Source organism: Rutidosis leptorrhynchoides, chromosome 6 (genome assembly GCF_046630445.1).
Source record: "Rutidosis leptorrhynchoides isolate AG116_Rl617_1_P2 chromosome 6, CSIRO_AGI_Rlap_v1, whole genome shotgun sequence".
NCBI lineage: Eukaryota > Viridiplantae > Streptophyta > Magnoliopsida > Asterales > Asteraceae > Rutidosis > Rutidosis leptorrhynchoides.
Genome location: NC_092338.1, coordinates 367,122,436 through 367,144,331, shown reverse-complemented (window position 1 = coordinate 367,144,331; position 21,896 = coordinate 367,122,436). Strand labels below are relative to the sequence as shown.

Below are 21,896 nucleotides of genomic sequence, written 5' to 3'. Positions count from 1 at the left end.
CTAACGGATTGGAGTTAACGGATGTTAACTTTGAGGACCAAAATGAAACAAAACTTATAACTTTAAGTGTTAGGATAAAAAAATAAATTTTAGGGCTCGGGAGGAAAAAATGTAAAACTTGAAGGATTACTGGCGTAATTAAGTCTAATAAAAAAGAAAAAGTGTATTATATCTATATATCTAAAAGACATCTTGGAAATGAATAGTAACTTTTATAATTTCTACAAACTTACTCTAATCTTTTTATTTTTTTATAATTCACACACACTCTTTCTAATATTTAAACTTTTCTCATTTTATAAGTTAACCATTAAACTTCTCAATCATTATAAATCGATCACATAATTTTTCCTATCTAATAACCATCCATTATTATTATTATTATTATTATTATTATTATTATTATTATTATTACTACTCTATATACCTAAAAGACATAGGAGAAATGAATAGTGAACTTCATAAGGTTCACAAACTTACAACAATTTTTTATTTTTTTTTAAATTCAACCACACACTTTATAATAGTTAACTTTATAGCTTTTATAAACTTACCACAAACTTTTCACATTTTATAATTTAACCATAAAACCTCCCATTCATTATAAATCGACCACATAATTATTATACATTATTATACATATATACTAAAATGTAAGACCTTATAAATAGTGAACTTTATTGTTTATATAATTTTACAACAAACTTTCAATCTTCCGTAAATATTTAAGTTTATAGTTTTTATAAACTTACCACAAATTTTTCTCATTTTATAAGTTAACCATTAAACTTCTCATTCATTATAAATCGACCACATAATTTTTCATATCTAATAACCATTCATTATTATTATTATTATTATCATTACTACTATTACTCTATATACCTAAAAGACATAGGGGAAATGAATAGTGAACTTCATAAGGTTCACAAACTTACAACAATTTTTTTTTTTAAAATTCAACCACACCCTTTATACCTATATATTAAAATGTAAGACCTTATAAATAGTGAACTTTATGGTTTCTATATTTTTACAACAAACTTTCAATCTTTCGTAATTCAACCACAACCATTATTATAGTTTAACTTTACGTTTATTAGAAATCAAACACATAACATTCCATTTACATCACATAACTTTTCACTTATTACAAATCGTTAATGTTGCTACTATTAATATAATTGTTATTGTTATGTTATTGTTATTATTTATTTTTTTTTACTTTGATTTTTTTTTACCCATTTTAGTTTATGTCATTTGCTTCTATTTTTTTTATTTTTTTTACTTTTCATAATTGAATTTAGCTAACGTTCTTCCGCCGCATCGCGAGAGCGCTACAACTAGTTTGAGCTAATTTCCCGTAATTTTTTTACAGCTAAAGTCCGATACTACGATACATACATACAGAAATCATCTTTATAACCTAACATCTGTTGAACACAGAGCTCGCCAGCTTCCATTTCGTATATCTATCTATTTATATATGTACATGAATGTCGGTATACTTGATTTCTCAAAAACTCCTCTATTCATCATCTTCTCCTTCTAGAACCTTCGCCTTCATTCGCTGTATTTTTCCCCAATCCATCAATCACGCTCGCTTCATCATCACTTCCGCCATCGCCGAGTCACACTCAATCATGCCACATAAGCAGGTATTATTCGTTTACGATCGACTTTGATTACGTAACTATTATTTAATTTATTTCTGTACAGATAACAGTCTCTTTTGCTGCGATTATGCTGTTTGATTTTTGCTTTTATTCAGGCGATGAATTTAATGTATTGCTAGCTTTGAAACACGCATTTAGGTTTAGTATTTGTTGATTCTATTTCTAAAGAAGTTATGTTGCACCTGTAGTTATTCTATTTGCTTTGACCTTTTGTTAATTAGACTGTTTCTAACCCGCCATGTGACATCACAGGCATATTTGTTCTTTTTGGCCCAAAAAATGCATTTGCATGTGACATGGAAGTGTCAGATTTTGACCATCAATGACCCAAATGTCAAATGGAAGTGTCAAATTCAGTAGGGTCCACCAGTTTTGTATTTTGTTTTCTAAATGAATTAAAATGGTAAATAAATACAACAAAATAAAATAAATTACATATTAAATAAAAAAAATACATAAATTGATTTTTCATAAGAATTTAAAATACATAAATTAACGATTACATAGATTTAATAAAAAAAAACTAATTCGCATTGCGAAAAGTTGTTTGAAGGTTCCAGATATGCTCGACTAAATCCTCGGTAAGTTGGTTGTGCATGTCTCGATCCCTTATTTCTCTTGCGATGATGTCTCGATCTCGTCCTCTGTTCCGTATACGTTCCATACCATTTTCCATTTCTTCAGTAGTGAATCTTTCTTCCCATTTTGAAAGTGCAAACCCATTATCTTCAAGTATCATGTTATGTAATATGAGACAACATTTCATCACTCTTCGCATCCTGTTAACTGACATACTTCGTGAAGCTATGCGTATAATATGAAACCGATCTTGAAGAACCCCAAATGCCCTCTCTATATCCTTTCGGGCACTAGCTTGAAATCTAGTAAACTTAATCGTTGGTTCTTCAGTGGGACATGAATATCCTTTAACTAAAGTTGTCCAATCGGGATATATACCGTCCGCAAGGTAATATCCTTTGCTATATTCATGCCCATTTAGCTCAAATGGTGCGGATGGAAATGTTCCGTTCTTAAGTTTATCAAATATAGGTGATTGGTTCAAAACGTTAATATCATTGTTGGAACCCGCCATCCCAAAAAAAGCATGCCAAATCCACAAGTCATATGAAGCAACTGCTTCAAACATAAGGGTCGGTTTCTTGTGATCACCCCGAGTGTATTGTCCTTTTAAAGCAACAGGACAATTCCTCCATTCCCAGTGCATACAATCTATACTCCCGAGCATACCCCTAAAACCATGTCTCTCCTCGTGTGCACTATATAATCTAGCAACATCATGTGCATTCGGAGATCGCATATATTCACTTTTGTACAAAGTAATAACACACATACAAAAGTCATCTTCTATTTCTTGAATTAATTGAACAATCCGCAAATCTTCGGAGTCGGAATTTGACCCCCGTAACCTCGAACCCATTTATAAAATTGTAATGTTCTATAAAAAAATATAAGAGAAAAAAAGTAGAATAAGAGGTGTAAAATTGAAATGGTGTTTGGAGTTTATATAGATATAAAAAATGATTTAAATTTTTTTTTTTTTTTTTTTTTTTTTTTTTTTTGAATAAAACGGGTATATATCCGTTGGGTAACGGATATAATTACCCCACCAATCAAAAGCTGCCAAGTGTCCTTTGAAGCCCCGTTTTTTTCCGTTAAATTCTAAACTGACGCCCCCTCGCGTCAGTTTTTGACGCCGCGATATAGGCGTCAGGGGCATCAGATTTGGCCAAACTCGTCTTACGCGATGCTTTCTGGCGCCGCGTTAAAACTAGTCTTAGGAAGTCATAGATTTGACCTAATAGTTACGCTCTAGTGATTGTCAATTTCTAATCAAGAAGAAGTTGAATACCTTTAGGTTTTCAAGTTTCTAAATGCTTTATTCCCCATGGTTATAGATACAGATAATGTTTTTTCATCTGGTTTATATTTGAAATGCTTAACTAATGCTCTAAATAGAATGTTGATAGAGAAATTTGTTTAATTTAATGATTTCCTTCTAAGAATATTGATCATTTAATTGGCTTAACTTGATAATGTGTTAGAAAAGAGGTGATCACTCAGATCAAAAGTGGATTCAGAAGCCAACCGGCGACAAGACGGATAGGCCATCTGTTGAAGCTACCACTAATAGAATTGGTAAACTAGACATTGTTGAAAATGCTCAGTCATCGCTGCCACAGTTCGGGAGTATACAGTCTGCACATGGTAAAAAATCGGTGGGTCAACCGAAGTCTTATGGGACGATGCCGGCTGCAACATCTTACGCTGTAAAAAAATCTGCTGATTTGAACAACTTGTTGGAGAATTTCAAAGTGGATAACTCTACATATGCCACTTCGAAAATAAGAGCAACATTTTATCCCAAATTTGAAAATGAGAAGTCTGATCAAGAGGTTAATATAATATTCTCTTTATTCCAGTTATAATGTTGATAAATATATAAAAAGCTGGTGGACATGTGTCGATTCTTTCATTTGCTAGCTTATTAGTGTTTTTTGGAGTTACTGAAATTTATATATGTTGGATTCTAGGTTAGGATAAAGATGATAGAAAAGATATCGGAGGGCATTGGCACATTGGAGGTACTGTACCCCTGTAATATGTTATGGTGATATTTCTTTGGTATACGTATATGGCTGGTAATGTTTTTTTTTTTTTTTTTTTTTTTTTTTAGGTCTCACTCAAACACTCTGGATCACTTTTCATGTATGCTGGTCACAAGGGTGGAGCATATGCAAAGAACAGCTTTGGGAATCTGTATGTTGAGATCTCATCCTTTCTTTTTGGATTTGTAGAATCCCGATAAAGATTAGTACTCGTATATAGAACTATTCGTTACTATTTCCGTGCACGAAAGTTGAAACAATAATAATATGAATATGTTTTTAAAAGTAGAAGTTACTTAAAATAACAAGATACGTTAAGGCTTGGGAGCGCATTATAACTAGCCAATTTTCTTAATGCTTTCAGTTATACTGCGGTTGGGGTTTTTGTTCTTGGAAGAATATTTCGTCAGGCATGGGGTACTGAAGCAGCCCAAAAGCAAACAGAGTTTAATGAATACCTTGAGGTACTTTTCATTTCAAACGTCGTGATCTTTATTTGATGGATAATCTATCCAAATTTTGTAACAAACAGTCTTTCTTCTAGCGTTAACAAATTTAATGATTATGACATGTTTAGCGAGAGCACATGAACATATCAATGGAATTGGTGACTGCTGTTCTAGGAGACCATGGGCAACGACCTCGCGAAGATTATGGTGAGCGTAAAAGCAAATTTATTATTGTTTAGTTCATTGCAATTGGTTTTCATTTTTGAAAATGATAATCGAAATCTGATTTCTTGTGTCAATGTGCTTATGTGGCTGCGTTTTTACATTTACCAGTTGTTGTGACTGCCGTCACTGAATTGGGCAATGGGAAGCCTAAGTTCTACTCTACTCCAGAAATTATTGCATTTTGCAGAAAATGGCGATTGCCCACAAATCACGTTTGGCTGTTCTCAACAAGGTGGTTATCTAGAATGTTACTTATATTAACAGCTAATGTTTATTCTCAAACCATTTCTAAGTTGACGTTTTACTTGTTAAAGTCACATAAATTTGTATTAATTATAGATTATTGATTATGAACATTTTCACATAATTGTGACATCAAACCAATCAAGTGAGTGTTTGTTTCCTGTAGGAACTCAGTAACATCATTTTTTTCTGCTTTTGATGCACTATGTGAGGAAGGCACAGCCACATCTGTATGTAAAGCTCTTGATGAGGTGGCGGATATCTCGGTGCCAGGTACAACTATTTTCTCCACTAAACATAGTTTTGGAATTCAACTATCGAATTTCCTTGTTATATTTTGCAATTTGATTTTTTGGATTAATATGCTATGTTGTATGCCTAGTGTTAGTGTGTTGGGCCCTGAGTTACAAAAGTTGGTGCAGCAATGTAAAATGCTAATATTATAATATCTAAATCGAAAATGAATGTTTACAGGATCGATAGATCATGTAAAGGTACAGGGAGAGATTTTAGAAGGCCTTGTTGCACGTCTTGTAAGCCATGAGAGTGCTAAAGAGATGGAACTCGTTTTAAAAGATTATCCTTCACCAGTTTTGCAAGGTTTGTTTGCCTTTAACTTTATTTCACAGAAATCGACATATCATGTTTATTTACTTGACTTTTTATAATATTTGTTTTATTTATGTTGACATTGTAGTCCATGAAGATTTGGGTCCGGGCCTCCGGGAAATATGTGCAGCAAATAGATCTGACGAGAAACAAGTAATGCTACATTCCCATTTAATACTAAATCAAACAATACAGTTTTTAGAGACTTCTAGCAATAATCTTGATGTAACAAATGCAGCAAATAAAGGCACTTCTTGAGCACACTGGTACCTCATTCTGTCCTGATTATGTGGATTGGTTTGGAATTAAAGCGGATGATGTACTATCAAGAAATGCTGATCGGTCCGTAGTTGACAAATTTCTTAAAGCAAATCCGTCTGATTATTCTACTACGAAGTTGAAGGTAAAACCTGCTCTTTTGCACAGGTAGTAGACAAAAGGTCATTCAAATGTCTGCATAACAAAAACATAACATGACAATGTCAGGTTGTGTTTCTATATTTGTCATGTTATTTTGTATTTTGGCCAATCAATGTGTCATTTTTTTTTTCTTCCTATTTTGTTGGATCTAATTTGTTCGAATCAACCTGGACCCTACAAATCAACGATTTAGACCCCGTTAACCCAACTCGCACTACCCTTCCATTTCTAGTGTCATGGTCTTTTTTTTTTTTTTTTTGGCCAGCTAAGATTTGTAGTTTATTTAAATACATTATACTTCATTCAGGAAATGGTTCGTTTGATGAGAGAAAAGCGTTTTCCTGCTGCTTTCAAGTGCTACCATAACTACCACAAAATCAATTCAATATCTAGCGAGAATCTTCACTTTAAGATGGTGATCCACGTATATAGCGATTCAGCCTTTCGGCGATATCAGAAAGAGATGAGGTCATACATTGTCTTTCTTGATATCTTTTATGGCTCTTGTTACACAAAGAATTGGTTTTGATTGTCTACTTTTCTTATTATGTGCATATAGATATAGATGCATTATTGACTTTTAGTTGGTTTTCTCAGGTACAAGCCAGACCTGTGGCCTCTATATCGAGGTAAATGCTCATGACATTAAGTTATTACAACTGATATGTAACCTAATAAACCGTACCTTCATTTGTATTAATATTTAATAAATCCCATGATTATATATGGATGTTTGAAACATGTGCACAGATATTGAATTTTTTTTTTATACGGGTTTTGAAGCTTGTAGATACTTGATTTAATGGCTGTCAGACTTACTCATAGCACTTATTGTTTTCCAGGTTTCTTTGTTGAAATTAACTTGTTCAAGGCGAGTGAAGAGAAAGCTGCAGAGATAAATAGAACTCGCCCCAATAATCATGAAGATGGTGATGACACATTTACAAAAAGTGGTTTAGCAGATGAAGATGCAAATCTAATGATTAAGCTGAAATTTCTCCCATATAAGGTCTGTTAATTACAAACCAAATTTTACTTGTTTACTTTTATCGCGTAGTTTCTTTACATCATTCTGACCTGATAATTTTATTGCACAGTTAAGAACGTTTTTGATTCGTAATGGGTTATCAACTCTTTTCAAAGATGGTCAAGCTGCCTACAAGACCTACTACCTCAGGTAACATATGACCATGTATATAATAAATGTGTGGGTACGTGTGTGTTTATGTTAATATCTTCTGGTTCTAGGATTACATTTGAGTTGTATAAACTATCATCTCAGTAATTCTTCTTATTATGGTTTTCGTTATCGTTTATGTTATTTATGATTTTCTAATTGCATGTTGTAGGCAAATGAAAATATGGAATACATCGTCAGTAAAGCAAAAGCAGCTCTCCAAGATGCTGGATGAATGGTAATATATTATCCGGTCGTTTTGTGTGCAACTTATTGTTATTATTATTATTTATTATATTTTTCACCAAGTACAAGATAAACACAAAACAAAATTCAGGGCGGAGTACATAAAAAAGAAATATCGACACAAACAACTGTCATCTTCCATTTACTTGAGTGAAGCCGAGCCTTTCCTTGAACAATACGCAAAACGAAGTCCAGAAAATCAAGCATTGATAGGATGTGCTGGGAACTTGGTGAGAACTGAAGATTTCATGGCCATTGTTGAGGGAGGCAGAGATGAAGATGGTGACTTTGTTGATACTGAAGAGAGTCTAGAACCTTCTACCCCATCTCCAGATGCTGTTCAGAAAAAGGAAGGGCTCATAGTATTCTTTCCAGGTACCTGGGTTAATATCTCAATTTATTTTTTCTTCTTGATCTTAAAAATTTTGTATGTGTATGTGTGTTTTATCCACTAATTTAAGCTATAATTTGTTTCAGGAATACCTGGTTGTGCTAAGTCTGCCCTATGTAGGGAAATATTAGGCGCTTCTGGTGGACTTGAGGATGACCGTCCAATTCATAGTCTAATGGGTGACCTTATAAAGGGTATCCAACACTTTTAGCTAATCTGTGTCTATATTTCTGTTTTTTTTTTTTTTTTTTTTTTTTTTTTTTTTTAATTCTCCGAAAGGCAAAGATTTACACTCCTAACTACCTATTGTCTCAAATGAGTCCTGAACCAAACCTTTTGGTTGATGGATCACCAAAATACTGCTAGGCCAAAGGCCCTTTGGTGGTTGTCTAAGTATCTCACTCTCTTTACTACTATAGTTTGACCACCAAATATATCTATCACTATGTAGTGTTAACTTGGAGACAAGATTTATTATATTTTTCTACATCTTGATATAACGGGGTGTTATATTCTGTGGGCACAAACTATAACTAGCAAGTGTTATGCATGTGAGATATCCAATTGTTGATCAGTTCCTCATTGGAATCTCAACAGGGAAATATTGGCAAAAAGTTGCTGATGAACGGCGAAAGAGACCTTATTCTATCATGCTTGCTGACAAAAATGCACCCAATGAAGAAGTCTGGAGGCAGGTAAGTTTTTTGGATGATTTTTTCATCAAGCATAAACTATATGTGAATCATTTCATCATATATAATTTATAGCAGTAGGGCCTTTAATTTTAATTTTTATAAAAAGCCTTAAGAATGAACTAAGTGGTGATTTTTTCCTGCTTTTGCAGATTGAGGATATGTCCTGTAAAACTAAAGCATCTGCAGTGCCGATTGTGCCTGAATCGGAAGGTTTTTTATTTCTATCCTCTATACACCTATTTAATTTTCTTTTTAAGAGTAGAACACTTAAAATTTGTTTCATTTCTGTCATCTAAAGCAGTAGCAGATCCATATTCATTCTTTTTTGTTTTTTTTTTTTTTTTTTTTTTTTTTTTTTCCATTTCTTTACATATTTCACTGTTTTAAGACAATTAAAAAAAAAAAAAAAAAAATTCAAGATCAAGAGGTTTTTCTGTCAATAATGATTTCTACTTGTTATCATGATGTTCAATTCTATTTTCTACTTTTGTATTCTTTCACTATTATTCTATGTCTAAAAGGAATGGAATGATCTACTTAAAATCTATGCTGAGTGATGAGTCTTCTACTAGTTATCATATTCCAAAATGGCCCTTAATAACAAAAAGTTGCATGTGGCCAAATGTAAGCTCATGAACATCTATTAATGGTTTTTAAAGGGTTAAGTTAGGATTGGAATTTTACCAAAGAAGATAATGTTGCAAATTTATTTTTCTAAATTTGTGTAGGACGGCTGTTATATGTTACCTTTAACATGTTACTTACATGCAGGAACCGACTCAAATCCGTTCTCACTTGACGCATTAGCAGTTTTCATATATCGTGTACTAAACCGAGTTAATCATCCTGTATGTTTACTTCTTGTTTCCCATTTGTGCCATTGTAGTTCTCATCAACTTATTGGTATTGATTATTAAAGTAGTACTTATTATACCATTTTCTGTTTAATCTGAAGGGAAATCTTGATAAATCTTCCCCGAATGTGGGATATGTGTTGCTAATGTTCTATCATTTGTACGATGGAAAGGTACGACAGTTCTGAGCAGTATGTCCTAATTTTACGTTACAATTTGGGCAAGTCGGGTAACAGGTTCTGTCAAAACAGGTCATTCTTAGGCACACATTAGTCGAATGTTATGCCACCTGAAATAGATAGCGAGTCAAACTTTATTACAAATTTTTTTGTTACTCTAATAATTAATAATCATTTTAGTTTTTTAATTGAATGATTAGGAGGTCTTCAACATTAGAAATTCATTTCGGGTGATGTTGGAACCTTTTCCATATAAGGAAATTTTTATCATTATTTTACGCATTTGACCTGTTAGATTTAGAACCTGACACGACTCAACCCGCCTATTAAATATTTGGCGAAATATCATTCAACTACTCTTTATTCTAAGGAAAACCTTTGTTTTAAAGTGTTTGTTTTTTCACTTCAGAACCGTACAGAGTTTGAGAGTGAACTTATAGAGCGTTTTGGGTCACTTGTGAAGATGCCTCTCCTGAAATCTGAAAGGTAATGACATTATTATTATTATAAAAACTTTAGTATTTTATCATATTGGAAAACCATAACTATTGCTCTTGCACTAACATTGACCTTCATTTATTTATTTTTATTTGTTTTGGAATTTAAGGAGTCCGATACCTGATTCGGTGAAGATGGTATTGGAAAAGGGGATAGATCTATACAGGCTTCATACTAACAGGCATGGCAGGTTGGTTTTTCTTTTTCTCCATCAAATATGTCCATCATAGGGTAAACTACAAGCACATACAACATACGATTAAAATATTGACCCATATACACAACTATTTCTTTTTAACCATCAATCCAACGTACCTGCCATTTGTTACCAAAATGTTCAAATTGAAACCATTTTATTCAACACGCTTGCATATTTTTACCAGTTTATGTAAAAAAACTGCATATTTCGGTAACATATAGCAAGTATGTTTGTAATAAGTGGTCGAAAATACGTCCAGATATGGTGGATGAATAATAGTTTACTTTATTTTCTTGTAGTTTGCCCTTACTTATAGTTCTTTTGGTACCTGTATCGGAAAATATAGTTTGTTGTAATTTTTTCTTTATGTGCAGATTAGAGTCCACTAAAGGGACATACGTAAAAGATTGGGTTGAATGGGAGAAGCAGCTGCGTCAAGTTCTATCCAAAAATGCAGAGTATATGATATCTATTCAGGTAGCAGTTCTTTTTTTTTTTTTTTTTTCTTTTTTCTTTTTTTATTTGTTATAACCAGTGGGTACCTTTTACAACAATTCAATGTTGGGTAATGTTATTATGGTTGTCTATACATCTACGTTTTTTAGGTTCCTTTTGAATTCGCTGTTGAGCAAGTATTGGAACAGCTAAAACGAATTATGAAAGGAGAATATGTTACACCCATAAGTGAAAAGAGAAAGTTTGGACCTATAGTTTTTGCTGCCATTGACATTACTCCTGCTGACGTTCATAATCTCCTTTCGAGTGTGAGTACATGATCTCCTTAAAATTTGACACAATGGGTGGGTTTGACATAACGGGTGGGTCTGGTAGGTTGAATAACGGGTCAAAACAGGGTCGACCCAAGTTGAGTTGAAATTCTTTTTTCCCCTGCACAGGTATCTACAAACAGCCCAAAGGTGAAAACATTCTTGGAAAATAAGAACATAGAGAACAACCTCAAGAAGGCCCACATCACTCTGGCCCACAAGAAAAGTCATGGTGTAACCACTGTAGCCAATTATGGTCGATTCGTGAACCAAGAGGTCCCTGTGGATGTAACCGCTTTATTCTTCTCAGATCAACTAGCTGCTTTAGAAACCCATCCCGGCTCCATTGATGACCAGAAAATAGACTGTAAAAACGAGTGGCCCCATCTAACATTATGGACTGCTCAAGGCATACCACCTAAAGAAGCCAATACACTACCCCAATTGGTTTTGCAGGGGAAGGCTACTCGTATCGAGATTGACCCGCCTTTCCGGATTAGTGGTGTTCTGCAGTTCCATTGAGGGTGTTTTGGTAATTTTAATAGCTCCATATTATTTGGTAGTCACTCATTTGATAGATGGGAAAGAAACATATATAGAAACAAGATAATAGTACCTAGTAATTTACGAGTTCTGAGCTTGATTAAAAGTCAGTTAATTTTGGATAGAAAAAGGCTATAATATTTTCTATTTATCTATTTTTTGGCTTAAACTTTATCAGTAATCAGTACTGTACCTATCATTATTGAGGCTACCCAATGCTAAACCCAACTAGCTCCAACTAAGCTACCCTGAAAAGTCGAAAACCAAACAGAAAATGCCTAAACTTGCCCGAAAACCAAACGAAAAACGCAACACTAATGAAGGCTGAAAGGAAACTACGAAATGTGGAATCTCGAAGTAACAAACCCTAGCCAAAAAATGTGAACCGAAACTTTCTACTATTCCGAGTCTGAAAATGAAAAATCAACTTCATCATCATCGCCCAAGTTCTTTATCAAATCATCGAGAAAAACTCGTTCGTACCAAGCACGTTCCTAACGAATTCTTTTACGCTCTAATTCTGTTTTACTTTGAACGTAATTGATAAAGTGATGTTTGTTAAGCGAACTTTTTTTCCTCTGCGAGCCACTAAAGATTTTGAACATGTAGCATCAACTAAACCATCTCCTACAACGTCCACCAATTTAGAAGAATCACCCTCCTTAAATGACGTTACAATATTTTAAATTACATAAATAGAAGTTTATTTGTATGACCATTACACTTGTTATCCTTTGTTGGCTCTCGGGCGGGACTCGAGTATAGTTAGCTTTAGCTTGGTTAGTTTTCTGTCTCCGAGCCCTGTCCGCATCTATCTTGTTTATCCTTCTCTCTTTCCGAGAAAAAATTTGTTATAAAATTTTCATTTTTTTTACCAAAAAATTAAATAAATAATAGTAAATAAACTTGTTATCAGTTACAGCTATATTACTATTCTTGTGTGATGAAAGAGGTGCAAATGTGCATTATACAGACATATATAAATTTACATTTTACTTTCTTGGTGTTAACTTTAGGTTCATCATCTTCTCATAAGCATATGCTCATGTACTAAATCTGGGTAATAGCACTGTCACATGGTTAGACTTTATTCTAACTTCAAGTTCGGTTGATTTTAATATTAGCTTTTGCTCAAGTTTTTTATTTACATAAATATAAGCAAGTTCCATGCTTCTGTAGCTGCCAAAGTCCCAAGCAGCTCATAATATTTTTCTCAGCAGTTGAGATTTATCAACAAAATGTCACTCATAATATTTTTCATACCATGAAATAATCAACATTGACTTACAACCATCATTGAGCATAATATTTGATTTAGCCTTTCGAAAAAAGTCTGTATTAATACCTTTCTATGGGTCTATAGTTTCAATCCATATTTAAACAGAAAACCTCTCAAGTCTCAACCTTAATAATATGTCAAAAATACACAATTGAGTCATGTAAGCCAGTTTGCGACAAATAATTCTCTACCGACATTTGGATCAGGTGGTGGGGCTCCAACTTCTGACCCACTCGGTTAATCCAGCTATGTTTCGGTTCATGTCCTCAACAGAGTCACTTTTCATTTCCACCACAATCTTCTCTTCATAATTATCTTTCGCCTCCTCAAGCAAAACTTGAAATATTTCACATTCAATATTGTTGGTAAGTTTTGCACCTGAATAACCCCTACACAACAGTTTTAAGATTTAAACTGTCAAAACTTATTGCAGTGTATAACTATAATGATAATCGATAATCAACAACTACTAAATAATGTTCAAAATTGCACTTTCCATGGCATTTCTTCAACATTTCTTCAGCATTTCGCATACGTTACTTTTAATTAAAATTTTGAATTTCGAAAAGATATGAAGACAGAACCAAGAGTCAAAACACATGAACAAACGTACCGTTTGGTCAAACGATCATAAAGAACGGAGTTTTCGGTTCGAAGGACCACCACATGGTCAAACCAGCGTTCTGGAAAAAAATCGCATCCATGATGATCCACAATATTCCCTCCCTCTTCCATTTTGTCCTCAAGTTCGTCACAAACCTTCAAAAAGTGATAATTATCAAAAGGAGAATGTTAGTTTAGCTTAATTACGAAACTGACCCTTCAAGAGTTGATATGAAAGTGTGGGAGTTCAGCATCAAAAGTACAAAACTATTAATTATTAATTAACAAGTACAAACATGTTTATCCGTTTCATCAAGCAACGTAACTCAACTTTTCTATAAAACCAAAGTATTCCAAATTTAACCGGTTAGTGCTGTTAATTATGTTAGGTTACACTTGCTGAGATTAAAGTAACAAACTTTGCAAGAGAAACTTGAAAACCACCTTTCAAGATTAGAGTTTTTTTTTCATAAAAAAAAAACCCGTAAAAAGAAGCTGAGATTCCAATATCCTTAATAAATAGTTTTGCACTATAAGCCTTTAATATAAGGATAACTTGACTTCTAAGGTATTTGCAGGATAGATGTGCATCATCAACAAAGATAGTGATGGCATCATGGGCGAAACTATTTGGGGGCAGAGGGGGGCGCCCGCCCCAGTGGATTTGCAATTTTCAGTGTAAAAATTTGGGGTTTTTCAACTTTGCCCCTAGTGGATTTTTTTTTTTTTTGCCCCAAAACCTACATATTTTGCCCCAAAACATTCAAATTTTGCCCAAAATTCTCCAACTTTTGCCCCAAAACCTTCAAATTTTGCCCAAAAACCTTCAAATTTTGCCCAAAACCCTCCATAATTTGCCCAAAAACCTCAATTTTTTGCGCCAAAACCCCGATATTTTGTCCAAATTTTTTTTACGGTTTTAAATTTTTTTTTTTGCCCCCGATGAAAATAATCCTAGTTCCGCCACTGGATGGCATGATGTAATTTGTCTTACTAAGATTGGTTGAACCCATGCATTTTAATGAGTAATAATCAATGCTCGCAGAATAATTCTATCCAAGCTAGTTTCAAACTGAACTCACATAAACAATTGCTTAAGCAATTTAGATACTGGTTTCAGAATCACTTATCTGCAGGGGCGAGTGTACATATACCCGAGTGGGGTCCCGTGACCCCGCTAGTTACGGAAATTTTTTTACAAACGATCAATAAAAATTTTACAGGACACCACTAAATATAATGGTAGGACCCCATATATTTTTAAGTTTAAAATTCTATCGTATGAGCCACTAAAAGATACTTAAAAAAACTCACACTTATGATTTTATAATATAAGCAACTAATAAATTCGGAGTATACAAATATATAAAGAAAAATGAACTCTTTTTGTTTTTGTTTCTTCATACACGGTAACACAAACACACCTTTTACGCTTTTGTTCAAGACGACAAGACCTAATTATGATTTTGTTCTTCAATTTTTGGCAAAATTGGAACTACAATTTTAATCCGCCATTCATATATATTCATATATATGGTAGTACAATTTATTCTACTACTCCGTATTAGATTGTATTAGCAATGATGCAATTGTTAGATTCTATTAGCAATGATGCAATTGTTGAATTTTATCGTATGAAACCACACTATTAAACTTTAAATGTAAAAGTTGCATTTAGTATTTAGTAGATTGAATATACGATATTTTTATATTAATGATATGCTTTTGTTTAATGATGTTTTTAATGACCCGACCCTACCCGAACCGACACATTCAATTTTTCGTTTGAGTAAGTTATTGGGAAAAAATATTTAGGACCCCATTGAGTTATGATCCTAGATTCGCCACTGCTTATCTGCTTACTATCTTAAACAGATAAGCACTTTAAGAGGGCATTTGAGATTTTGCTTATTTTAAGTGCTTATTGCTCATCTTTAACGGCAGGTAAATGGTCAGCGGATAAAGTTTTCCTTTTTATGGTTACCTGAAGCTGAAAGGGAGAGTATCTTTAACACTTTTAGTACATCAATCATAATACAATCAAGGTCTTAAAATATTGTATTACACCATATATCTATTTATATCCATAATAACAAACACATGATACAAAAATTCAAGAAAAAATCTAAATTGGGACTTACAAGATCTTCATTGATGACATAGCATTCAAGTTGGTCATCCCAACCATCGTGTAACTTTTTATCCTTAACAAGTTCTCCGATGTTTATATGTCGAAGATTTGCTGCTTCCGCCAACGCCGCAGACGTCGTCGTTTTACCAGTTCCCGGTGTCCCGGTTATTAATATATTCGGCTTACTCCTCGTCATATCGCCGCCACTTTTCACTCTTGGTGTTTTTCTTGTGAATTGCTACTTTGTGTTTAGTTTGTAATGACTTTTCACTAATACCCTTTAATTTTTGGCTAAGGTTCAAATTAGTCCTCGAACTTTATCTTGTATGTATGTGCTAATTTACAGATTTTCCTTGTACAAAATGTATTACTTCAAAAGTGTAGCTTCATTAATTAAAAATTTTAGATACACAAGTGTATTGTATAAACTTTTTTTTTGTATAGATAAAATTATGTTTTTAATATGTAACCAACGGGGGTCGAACTTCTGACCGCCCCTAAAGGAGGCAGGACCAACCGCTGGACCACATCACAACTAGTATTGCTCTTATTATTCAATATAAGCACATAGTTTTTTTTTTCGTTTGAGAAATCAAACCAATAGCACACGAATACTACGACAAAACTACTCATCGTGACCTTTTATCCACCATGATTTGTAATGGTGTACCTTATGGTCTACACGCATAAAATGAAAGAGAGTTACAGACGTTTTGGCTTTTGAATCACCTTAATCGGAGTTCGTATGAGAAAGTTATGCCCAAATTAGTGAAGACATGCAAGTTATTGGGCTTTCCCATTAATTAAGCCCAAGAAGCTTCTCACTAGCCCAAACTTTGCCTATAAATAGAAGAGTTCCCCACCTCATTTGATACAAGAAAGGAGGAGCAGCCATTTCACTTTCTCTCTCACACACTTTCCCTCCACTCTCCACTCTCCACTCTCCACTCTCCACTCTCCACTCTCCACTCTCCACTTTCCACTCTCCACTCTCCACTCTCCACTCTCCATGACTTCGGGTCCCAATTTCTGGGCAGCATACTACTCTTTCTTTAGACTTTCTCTCTCATACACGCTTTCTCTCTCTAGACTTCATCTGTCATCCGCCCAGCTCCAAGGCATGACTTCTTCCTCCCAGCTCCAAGGCATGACATCTTCCTCCCAGCTCCAGGGCATGACATCATCCGCCCAGCTCCAGGGCATGACATTTTCCTCCCAGCTCCAAGGCATGACTTCATCCGCCCAACTCTAAGGCACGACTTCATCCTCCCAGCTCCAAGGCATGACATCATCCGCCCAGCTCCAAGGCATGACTTCATCCGCCCAGCTCCAGGGTATGACTTCATCCGCCCAGCACCAAGTATACAGGCAGAACATATGTAAGCCCTATTTTAAGATTGACTTAAGCCACGCCATGGTTTTAGACCATGATCCGCGTCTGCAGGGATTCGTCCCGAGGGTAAACGTCAATCGGCAAACTACTCCTCAAATAGTTCATTCTACTTTGCACTAGTATGTATATACCTACTCTCTAGTGGAGAAAATACGTACTATCATATGGCGCCATCCGATTCTATGACTAGAAGCAAAAAAGTTAGAATACACAATGATGTTTTCGCTAAGGGGTATAAAATACTATTAAATTTTACAAGAAAATACTATTAAATACGATACAATTTTACACAAGATATTTATTTATTTATAGAATGGATATACTTAAACCTTGCTGCAACACTTATAGGCAGTGTACCTAATCGTACAGTAGTGTAGTTTTTAGTAAGTCCGGTTCGTTCCACAGGGAATCTTTTAGACAAAGCTTAACACTATATTAGTTTTATTTTATAAAAATACAAATATATATATAAGTAATATTATTATTATAAAGGGGGGTTTTACCGTTTAATGACCGGTTTGTCGATTTTAAAACTTTAGTCGCGATTAAAACCTAATGTAAAATATTAAATAAATAAAAGACGTAATTTAAAGCGTAAAGTAAATAACGATAATGAAATTGCAATAAATAAAAGTGAGATAAAATAAAATTGCGATAATTAAAAAGTACGATAATTAAAAGTGCAATTAATAACAATAAATAAAAGTGCGATAATTAGAAGTGCAATTAAATATAAACTAAAGGAAATTAAATATGAAATAAAAGAATTATGCCTATTTAAACTTCCGTAATCATGATGTTTGACGTGTTGATTTTAGTTTTATGCCCATGGGTTAATTGTTCTTTGTCCTGGATTATTTAATATGTCCATACGGATTTGTCCATAATAGTCCATCAGTCATAAATATAAAGAGCGAAAGCCTTCGTCAAATTATTCTTATTCCCGAAGTCAAATATTCTAACTAATTGGGGATTCGAATTGTAACAAGGTTTTAATACTTTGTTTAATGAATACACCAGGTTATCGACTGCGTGTAAACCAAGGTTTTACTACTTTGTTAACAATTAAACCAATTACCCTTGAATGTAATTCACCCCTGTTTCAACAAGTCTATTAACTATTAATCCAGTTCCGTGTCAGGTAAAATGAATAATTATTGGTATTTATAGATATCCCGCCCACCGTACCCAGTCAAGCGTATGTGGTTAAATATAAATACGTCAAATTATAAGTTTGTATATTAAATTAACAAGGTATTGTTTAGTTAATATAAAATCCATTAATAGCCCATAGTCTAATTTCTACAAGTGTCGTTCTTTTATCCAAACCCCAATTATGGTACAAAGTCCAATTACCCAATTTTAATATTTTTAGCCCAACATCATAATTACTTCGGTATTAAATAAGCATAATAATAACCTAGCTACGAGACATTAATGAAAATAATATAAACATAACTTACAATGATTAAAAATAGCGTAGCGTTACACGGACAGAATTTCGACTTACACCCTTACAATATTCGCTAACATACCCTTATTATTAAGATTTAAAATTAAAATTAAAATATAAAATATATATATATATATATATATATATATATATATATATATATATATATATCTTACGTATAAGTAAGAAGAAGAAAAAGATGATGTTAAAATGATCAAAATGCGTTTGCTTTTATAGGGATTTTAGTCCAGGGAAGCTCCGCGACTCGCGTAATTTTTTCACTACAAACTTCGCAACTCGCGGAGTTCGTATTTCCAGCTCACACAGCCTTGGCTCCTAGCTTGCCGACGGTTTATAATATATTATATAATATATAAATAATTATAAGAATTATTTAAATATTATATTATATTTATGTGCATAGTTGACTTGTAATTTTTAGTCCGTTGCGTCGAGCGTTGAGAGTTGACTCTGGTCCCGGTTTCGGATTTTCGAACGTCCTTCCGTACAATTTAATATCTTGTACTTTGCGTTTTGAATCTTGTACTCTTGTAATTTCGAGACGTTTCTTATCAATAATTGGAACCTCTTTGATTGTATTTTGTACTTTTGAGCTTTTTGGTCGTTTGCGTCTTCAATTCGTCGAATCTGTCTTTTGTCTTCACCTTTTATTATTTAAACGAAAATCACTTGTAAATAGAACAACTGCAACTAAAAGCTTGTCTTTCTTGAGGAATAATGCTATGAAATATATGTTCGTTTTTAGCATTATCAAATATTCCCACACTTGAGCGTTGCTTGTCCTCAAGCAATATAGTCTTGAAATACTAGAATCACTTATTTATTCTTCACACTTTGTACATCAGTGAATTCTTTACGGCGGTATAAACAATGGTAGTAACGATGTGGCTTACAGTCCCACATGACTATAAAATTTAGATCCATTAAGGAAATTGGATCTTTATGAAAACGTTTGATCTTTTTGAAAATTAAATCTAGCTTTTACCCTAGATAAGTTTTCCGGAATAACCCTTCACCGGTGTTTGCAAAATATTTTTGTGGGTTTGGTGGGTTTCAGATTTGAAAACTTTAGCTCAAAACTTGTGGTTTTGTGTCACCCACTTGCTAACCTTGTATTGGGAAAGCAACACGTCCAGTATACTTGTTCCGTATATTACCTTTAAGTAAACTACCGTCCGGTTGTAAAGGAAAGCGTTGAACAAGCAACTGTTAAGGCAATGTCCCCTGACATTCTTTTAATTATGGTCTATAACGTGTCGGACGCAATTACTATCCTTGGTAGGAGCAATAGTAAAGCTCACCCTTACAATTTTTTGGTCTGACACAAGGTCCTGTCTTTAACCATACTATGCAACCACCGTTCTTACGGTTGACACCCGATTTGGTTCAGATGACCTAATGAATTCCAGGTGAATTCCTAGGATTTTACGTTCAATGGTAATGAACGCATTGAAAATGGGTTTTTAGAAAACAAATCGGTTTGTAATTTTGATCAAAATATTTTCTCGTTCAAGCTCGAGCTTAGATATCATTGAATTCCATGAGTTTGAATTCTCAATCTTTAAGGTCAATCTCAAGGATTGAGTAATATCAGTCTTAAAAGCTGATTTTTGATCTTTAAGGAGATTATCCTTTCTGGGGATCTGATTCATTAGTCTTATCCAGTTAATTTGCACGGCGTCCTCCCCATTTTACAAGATAGATCCTCTCATGGTTAGGATAAGTCTGACCACTTGGCGACCCTGTTTGATGCTGAGGTCCGTGGATTTCCTGCTGATTTTAGAGATGACTTTTCTAGATTTTTCGTCAACCTACAGCTGGTCTGGACGACAACTTCATGACCTAAATCAAGAAGCGCGTTTCTTTTTCGGAAGACTTTACTTCCTTTTAATGATGGAATTGATTCATCGTGTAGATCCATCTTTCTTACAGTAAATCGGGTAAAACTGTTTAGTTTAGTCCAAAGCAAAAGTATCTTTAATTATTTGTTACAGAAATATGTGACATATGTTTAAAATAACTTGGTAAATTTTCTCACACTTGGCTTTTATTTTCTTTTATTTGCCTTTTTGTTCTCATCTATTCCATTCTTAAATGAATTCTAACATTTTGGTTTGTTTCTCAATTTATGTCCTTTTCGAGGTAACAATAATTTCGGTGTTAACACCTAGTTTTATTGTTCATAAATATGTATAAACATGATTTTGAGTTCATTTAATTGAAAATTTTGAAAATTTTTTACTAGAATTGGGTAGTCAGTATATAAGACTAGGGCTGTTCTTTGTTATCAGAGAGCAGTAGATTCTAATACAACTACTGCTTTACTAGTATTTTTAATGGTAACCAAGTGTATAAAGTAAAAATTTTAAAATCCGAAAGAATTTAACCCCTTCCCACACTTAAGATCTTGCAATGCCCTCATTTGCAAGAAATCAGTAATAATTTAAATTATTGAGGGTGATTAGCGTAGAAAAATGATTAAATTTTACCAAAGTTTCCAAACATATTATTATTTGTGTTGAATGATAAATGGTGCACATCATTTGCTCATTCAGTCTTGTCGTTATTTCACATATATTTTGCATCTTGTCGTAAAAATTAGTTGTTTTTGCTGAACTTAATGCCAGTCTTTGAAAATGCGTTGTTTTACCCTGTTGTGTACATAAGATAAACTGCAAACATATATACATATTTTTGAAGTTTGGTATATTACCCCACATTCAAAAATTATTAAAATCTAAAAATAAAAGTTAGAAAATTATAAAAACTATTACAATATCAACATAAGTGTTAAATGTAGTAACATTACAAAAATAAAATAAATAAAACTAAATAAACTAGGGTTGTTACTGATACCAGTAGGGGTTCCATGCATAACCATATGTGTTATAAAATGCTTCAGCTGGGTTATAAGTAGGATACGGTGGTTGCATCTCTATAGACCAGGGAGGAAATATGGGCGTTGGAGTAGGAATATAGTTTCTACCTACATGTTGGCAATGAGCTATGATTTGGTTTTGATGAACTTGCCAATCTTCAAATGCTGGATGTCTAGCATTTTCATACTCTTGTGAAGCTATAAACCTTTGCATTTCTGTCATTTCATTTCCCCCTCCCACATTACCTTGCTGTTGATTTCTCTCAACCTGTGGATGTCTACCATTATATCGTACTGCGGCGTTATTTCGCCTCTTCAAAACCTTAGCACCATGATATAC

At 33.7% G+C, this 21,896-nt stretch overlaps 2 protein-coding genes across 2 annotated transcripts; one reads left to right on the top strand and one right to left on the bottom strand.

Annotated features, from left to right (window-relative positions):
* Nucleotides 1-1,439: 1,439 nt before the first annotated feature.
* LOC139855927 (tRNA ligase 1) lies at nucleotides 1,440-11,926 on the top strand. The gene is made up of 27 exons (XM_071845167.1): nucleotides 1,440-1,658; nucleotides 3,740-4,090; nucleotides 4,229-4,279; nucleotides 4,372-4,454; nucleotides 4,668-4,767; nucleotides 4,881-4,959; nucleotides 5,086-5,209; nucleotides 5,387-5,493; nucleotides 5,695-5,820; nucleotides 5,918-5,982; nucleotides 6,068-6,232; nucleotides 6,557-6,717; nucleotides 6,847-6,878; nucleotides 7,092-7,258; nucleotides 7,347-7,426; nucleotides 7,599-7,664; nucleotides 7,764-8,047; nucleotides 8,150-8,257; nucleotides 8,661-8,758; nucleotides 8,908-8,968; nucleotides 9,530-9,606; nucleotides 9,714-9,785; nucleotides 10,201-10,277; nucleotides 10,399-10,479; nucleotides 10,863-10,965; nucleotides 11,094-11,252; nucleotides 11,385-11,926. Exons 1-27 carry the CDS (start codon nucleotides 1,497-1,499, stop codon nucleotides 11,775-11,777), a joined length of 3,432 nt encoding a protein of 1,143 aa, XP_071701268.1. The 5' UTR covers nucleotides 1,440-1,496; the 3' UTR covers nucleotides 11,778-11,926.
* A 1,093-nt stretch (nucleotides 11,927-13,019) lies between these two features.
* LOC139855530 (adenylate kinase isoenzyme 6 homolog) lies at nucleotides 13,020-16,041 on the bottom strand. Its single transcript, XM_071844765.1, has 3 exons — nucleotides 15,822-16,041; nucleotides 13,691-13,836; nucleotides 13,020-13,466 (listed from the first exon to the last, which is right to left on the bottom strand). Exons 1-3 carry the CDS (start codon nucleotides 16,005-16,007, stop codon nucleotides 13,280-13,282), a joined length of 519 nt encoding a protein of 172 aa, XP_071700866.1. The 5' UTR covers nucleotides 16,008-16,041; the 3' UTR covers nucleotides 13,020-13,279.
* Nucleotides 16,042-21,896: the final 5,855 nt, after the last annotated feature.